Source organism: Nomia melanderi, chromosome 10 (genome assembly GCF_051020985.1).
Source record: "Nomia melanderi isolate GNS246 chromosome 10, iyNomMela1, whole genome shotgun sequence".
Taxonomy (NCBI): domain Eukaryota; kingdom Metazoa; phylum Arthropoda; class Insecta; order Hymenoptera; family Halictidae; genus Nomia; species Nomia melanderi.
Window position 1 is genome coordinate 11,361,700 of NC_135008.1, and position 6,011 is coordinate 11,367,710.

Sequence of the window (6,011 nt, forward strand, 5' to 3'; positions counted from 1 at the left end):
TCGATTCGTGCTGTTGTTTCATCGTAGATAACATCAGGTGTGCAATTTATATTTGGTACTTAACCAAGCAGGCCGAGTACGCCTGAGATACCATCAGCAACACCGTTAACGACATCAGAACCGATATCTGCAGCACCCTTTATACCATCTCCAACGGTATTAACGACACCATTAGTAATATCGGAACCTGTCTTCGCAGCACCGTTTATTCCGTCTCCAATACCATTGACCAAATTACCAGCAGCATCAACACCCGTGTTTACAACACTATTTACACCATCTCCAAGATCATGAACTAAGTTGCCAGCCAAATCAGAACCTGCCTTCACAACATTATTTAAACCATCTCCAAGACCATGGACTATGTTGCCAAGCAAATTGTTACCGGTATTCACAATATCTTTCAAACCGTCTCCAGCACCGTTAACTAAGTTTCCAAGAAGATTGTTACCTGTCTGTACAAAATCTTTTATGCCATCTCCAAGACCATGGCCCAAATTACCAAGAAGATCGTGAACAAAGCCAACAACATTCTTTATGCCATCTCCAACAGTGTGTACAACGTCTCCCAATCCATTAGCAACATTGCCTACTATATCTTTAACCAGTCCAACCGCGCCTTTCGCGACATTGTGAATGCCATCCACAACACCGCCAATGATGTCGTGAACAGTAGAGACAGTACCCTTTACGAGATCGCCACCATCATGTGCAAGGTTATCAACTATGTTTTCGGCATTATGGACTAAATCGGCGGCAATGTTCACAGCATTTGCCAAAGCCTTCTTTGTCGAATTTTTTACATCATCCAGAAGGTGATGGTTTGCATTTGCAAGGCCGGTTAGAACATTATGGATACTGTGCAGAATGTTGCCATTTGTAGCCGTCAAGTTGCCAACGATGTTCTTAGCATTATCCTTTGCATGCTGGAGAGCGTTCTTAAGATTGTTCTCCAAATTACCTACAGTGTGGTTAAGCCCCTGAGCAACCTTTTCAACGTTGTCTTTCAATGCTGCCTTGACTTTGTCGTTACCATTCTTGGCGTTAGCAATGTTATTCTTAACTGCTTGCAATTGTTGTTGGATACCATTTTGTATGTTACCCACCAATTTGGAGACATTATCTTGGGCATTCTTGACTTGATTTTCAATTGCGTGCGTCACATTTTGGAGGACTCCCCCAGCTTTCTGATTTATTTCTTTGATTTTCTGTCCAACGGAGTCAAGGATTTTCCCTACAGATTGCAGAATATTGCCCAATGTCTTTGTAAGAGAGTCATTGATTTTAGAAATGACATTTGTAACTCCGTCAACAATGTGACCAGCTTCTTTTTCAATTGCTTGCGTAGTATTCTTCAGAGCTTCACCGACCTGGTTAATGATATTAGAAACCCCATTCTTAGCATCACCTACAATTTTGTTAACTACGTTCTTGACATCCTCAGCATCGCTTTTGATACCGTCTGCGATCTGTTTAGCTTCCTGTTTAACATCATTCACTGCTTCGTTTAAGATGTTTTTCGCTTTGTTGATAATGTTATTAACGTTTTGTTTGACAGCATTAATTTTATCCTTGATAATCTTGCCAACAGATCCCATGACTGCTGCGGTTTCATTCTGTACTTTGCCTACGTCATTCTTTACTTGTTTTAAAGTGTCAGTAACGTCTTTTCCTGTATCTTGCGCTAGATTTGAAGCTGTGTTCTGAGCATTTTGCAGTGCTTTCTGTGCATTTGATTTCACATTGTTAAAAGCCTTAGCAGTATTATTTTTAACAGCATCTACCGATTTTAGCAAGTCATTGTTAGCTTGGTCCAAAGCATTAGAACCCTTTTGGATAAGGTCTCCCAATTTTTGTTGGAGTTCATTGGCAACTTTGGGGTCTTTCACAACAGCGATGTCTTTTTTGATCTGATCACTCAGTTGAGCCAAACTGTCCTTAGCTTTGCTTATTTCACTTTGGGCAGTTTTTTTAGCATTGCCCACAACCTGGGTGGTCGCATTATGGATTTGCTCAAGAGTCTTGTCCAACAAATTCGCGGCATTACTCACGAGATTTTGAGTTTTCTGTTGGATATCTTTGGCTTGACCTGTTACATTGTTTGTAACATGAGCAGTTTCGTCAGCAATATCCTTCAACTGTTTCTGGACAGTTTTTTCGGCGGAGTCGACGAGATTCTGCAGATTTGCAAGGATGTCATTGGTTTTGTCCTTGAGTTGAGGCGAAGCATTTTGACCAGAGTTGCTTGGTTTGTTCTGTGAAAATAATATAATTTAAGCGCTTTTAAATCTAAACTTTTATTCAATTATATGCAATACGTATTGTTTTGTTAATAATTGTAATAAAAATCTTCAGATTTAATTACATAAACACGTTAGAATTAGTATATTATACTTACAACGTCGGAAGAAGAGCCGTCTTGAGCAAGTGGCACAGCCTGCACATAATAATACGTACATGTATACAGTATAATAAATGTAATTGATATTTTGTTAGTGAATATTAGTTTAAAATACAAATGTTGTCTTTTCACTTGCAATACAAGACGCTTTTTGCGTGTAGTATATTTTCAACTAAAGAAGACAATTAGTTTATGCTAAGTATGGTGTAATTATTTGTAAAAAAAGTATAACTATATTAACTTAAATTTTTAATACTACAATTATTACTTATTAATATATAACTGAAAAGTTAAGAATTCAAATGAGCCGGAAATAAACCCGCCGCCATGATACTTTTTCAAACTGAAGCAACCATCTTGATTCTTATTTGAAATATCCTTCTTTTAGTGGACTATGTATATTTTAAAAGAAAATGAGTAGGGAGAATAAGATACACATACAAAATAAAACAAATTACAAAATAATTTATGTGGAAAACGATGTTAAGAAACAATTATAAAGTAAAAGGTATGTAAAATTTAAAGTATAACATACCAGAACAGCAGCCACTCCAAGGATGGCGAAGATTGGTAGGGCTCGGAAGATCATTTTCGACTTGTGCTTGCTATGTCAAGCTCTTGATGACTACTCGAGAATGTGTGCTTGAATTCAAATTCATCGGGACTTATATACGGACTAATGGTGTTACTGTTAACAACTGTGTCAATAAAATGCGAATATGCTTTGATACCCGAAATCAGTAAGATTATTTGAATAGCATGTTCGTCATAACATTTGTTCATTATTACAAACACAAATTACGCTGTTAGCTATCTAATACAAATAGCTCATTAAAGTTTTCTCATTTAGAAAATAATTAGGTAATATAAATATTCTGCTGGGTTGCATAATCAGGTAACATGCATAATTTATTTCATGGAATAAAAATATGTTCGTGACGTTCATTAGGTCTGATAATTTTTGTTATTATAATATTATTATAATTTCAATATAAATCTCTGTCTTAATAAATTAAATCCTTCCATTGTTTGAAGTGTTACTATATATGGTTTTAAAACAGGAGTACCTACTCCTATATACAAATTTCTCATAAGAAATATATCATTTTTAAATTAAAGTGTTAGAACAATTGAAACTGTAGATTTATCATAAACAGGAGTTAATTGAAATAATTTTAATTTTGATTCTTATTATTACAAAGTTTGTGAATATTTAGTGTGTTATAACCTCAAAATTGAAAGGGTCGGCTAGTAATATTCTGTTATTTGATTGGCTATATTGAACGTTCAAACTTGAATGGAGATAGGGTCCTAGTTAGTACCGTCCGTTAAAGTCATTAAGGTTTTTGGAAAAAGTATCCTTTAATATCATCGTATAAATGATACGATGACAATGGAAGATATTAATTGTGATATTGCGCATATTCTTCAGAACAGGGACTTTAACGTTTTACAAAATTTAGTGACTCATTATTATAATTTCCGTATAAAACTTGCCGCCAAAGTAGAAGACGCAACTGCTTATGAAATTGGTATGTTTATAAAATAAATCGTAATTTAAAAATTCTACAGTTTATTAAATTTTTATCAGAAATGAGTGTTTGTACAATAATTGATATTAATTAATTCATGGAAGTTTCCTTTCCTAAATCGGATCTGTTTAGTGGTTATCGAAGAGTAAACGTTATATGAGTACACATCTCATTGACGTATTTCATTTGGAAAGAAAACAGAAGTTGTATACATCAATCGTCGTATCTTTAAGTTTTCTTAGAACAAGTGTATTCAATGTTATTTTACATAATAACTTTGTAAACGTGACACATGGATTTTATACCATGTAATATACTATTTGTAAATCATACAATGTTGAAGCACTCATTATCTTTTTGTTGTTGAAATAATGAAAAAATAAGTGGAAAAAAACATTTTTGTCTTTTATTTATAGAATGTAAAGAGAAAAGGACATTAAGCTTAAATAAAATATCAGAATTACAACAAGAAATTGAAAGATTGAAATCTGAAATAGATGCCACAAAACTACAACAGAAAATATTGGATAAAAAGATTTTAAATGCAAGTAAGCAACAAGAAAAATTAAAAGAGGAAGTAGACAATGCTAAAACAAAGAGGGATAGCTTATCCCTTGAAATGATTGATTTAAACCAAGGTACATTGTAAAGATTTGGTTTTGTAGTAATAGTTTACAATTTATAATTATTTGTATTTGAATAAATTTTGAAAGTGCATTAAAGTTTTTATTCCATTAAAAAATTTGAAATACAAGTTCATTCTATATAGATATAATAAGCTTAAACAAAGTTTCAATGTTAATATAGTTAAATCATTTTTCTAGAATCTGAAAAACGGAAAGAAAATAAAATTTTAACATGGAATGCTATTAAGCGTGCATGTCATATTTACAAGCAGTATCTAGATTTTCGTATAGACTTACTTGATCCTAAGGAATATGAACGTGTACAAATTTCTTTTTTTACACACAACGAAGATTTCTGTAACAAATATTTTGTACGCTTGATCAATTCTAATAACCAGTGGAGAGGTATACTTTCTTAATTTCTATAAGCAGTAAATGTTTTTTTCAAAATTACTCATAGAAAGAACTAATATATAATTGTGCATTTTTAGTGGAAGAAATTCAACCAATGCTCAAGACGGAGTATTTTAACGATTTTAAAGGGATTGTTGACTTTTCTACACAGTCAGAAATTATAGATATTACAGCATTCCTCTGTAAATTGAGACACATTTTTGTAAAATACTATTTAAATATCTAATGATATATTTATAAGTATATACAGTATATCCGTTCTATTCGTCTGTAGTCAAATATTTTAATTATAAGAGTTGTTTGGCATGATGTGGCACATTTAGTAAGTTGTTTCAATTTCATTTTACACTGTTATGTAAAAAGATTTCAAGGTAAATACAATTTTTTTAAATGGAACTACTATTTTCATGAATATCAGTTTATTGTATTTTACAAGATGAATTCAATGATGTGTATAACGTTTACCTCTTATTATTACGTATCGACTATTTTTATAAATATTTGTAGGGAGCTTCGGCTTCAGCAGATCTTTTATGTCCTGTGAGTGTCTAAACAATTAAATGTCGTCTCTATATCGCAAATTGTACTAATTTAAAGTATTTAATGATGATATGTATTATTTATTAGTAAAAAATTACATTGACTCTGAAATCTCTTTAAGTAACAATGTAAAAAAAAATCGAAACAGCTTACTAAATGTTCGTCATCATGCTGAACAGCTCATCTGAAATATTTTTTCGTATTTTCAATAATTACGGAAATATTTAACTGTACACGAATAAAATGGATATACGGTATATAATACAAGATAGCTCAAATGTTTGTTACAAAGTTCTAAGGAACACTTTCATGAAATTAAGGAATTTATACAGTTTGACAACAATTAAGGCTATTTGTTATAAGATTAAAGCCTTTATTAATAAAAACTAAGATACCTAAAACGTCTATTACATGTATAGAATTTGTAGTACCAGACGTCACGAACTTAACATTAGTATCTTATTAAAATATATTTATTATTAGTACAATAATCTTCTG

General features: G+C 32.2%; 2 protein-coding genes across 2 annotated transcripts; one reads left to right on the plus strand and one right to left on the minus strand.

Annotated features, from left to right (window-relative positions):
* Nucleotides 1-59: 59 nt before the first annotated feature.
* On the minus strand, nt 60-3,081 carry LOC116429808 (uncharacterized). Its single transcript, XM_031983150.2, has 3 exons — nt 2,937-3,081; nt 2,399-2,437; nt 60-2,255 (listed from the first exon to the last, which is right to left on the minus strand). Exons 1-3 carry the CDS (start codon nt 2,988-2,990, stop codon nt 60-62), a joined length of 2,289 nt encoding a protein of 762 aa, XP_031839010.2. The 5' UTR covers nt 2,991-3,081.
* Nucleotides 3,082-3,672: 591 nt separating this feature from the next.
* Nucleotides 3,673-6,004, plus strand: LOC116429811 (uncharacterized). Its single transcript, XM_031983154.2, has 4 exons — nt 3,673-3,933; nt 4,350-4,571; nt 4,758-4,964; nt 5,051-6,004. The coding sequence occupies exons 1-4, from the start codon at nt 3,789-3,791 to the stop codon at nt 5,197-5,199; spliced, it is 723 nt and encodes a 240-aa protein (XP_031839014.1). The 5' UTR covers nt 3,673-3,788; the 3' UTR covers nt 5,200-6,004.
* The last annotated feature ends 7 nt before the right edge of the window (nt 6,005-6,011 follow it).

Coding starts and splice junctions, on each gene's coding strand:
- LOC116429808 (XM_031983150.2), bottom strand. CDS start 2,990: ATGATCTTCCGAGCCCTACCAATCTTCGCCATCCTTGGAGTGGCTGCT. Junction 2,438..2,936: donor TTGGAGTGGCTGCTGTTCTG/GTATGTTATACT, acceptor TATTATGTGCAG/GCTGTGCCACTTGCTCAAGA. Junction 2,256..2,398: donor ACGGCTCTTCTTCCGACGTT/GTAAGTATAATA, acceptor TTATTTTCACAG/AACAAACCAAGCAACTCTGG.
- LOC116429811 (XM_031983154.2), top strand. CDS start 3,789: ATGACAATGGAAGATATTAATTGTGATATTGCGCATATTCTTCAGAAC. Junction 3,934..4,349: donor CGCAACTGCTTATGAAATTG/GTATGTTTATAA, acceptor TTTTATTTATAG/AATGTAAAGAGAAAAGGACA. Junction 4,572..4,757: donor AATGATTGATTTAAACCAAG/GTACATTGTAAA, acceptor TCATTTTTCTAG/AATCTGAAAAACGGAAAGAA.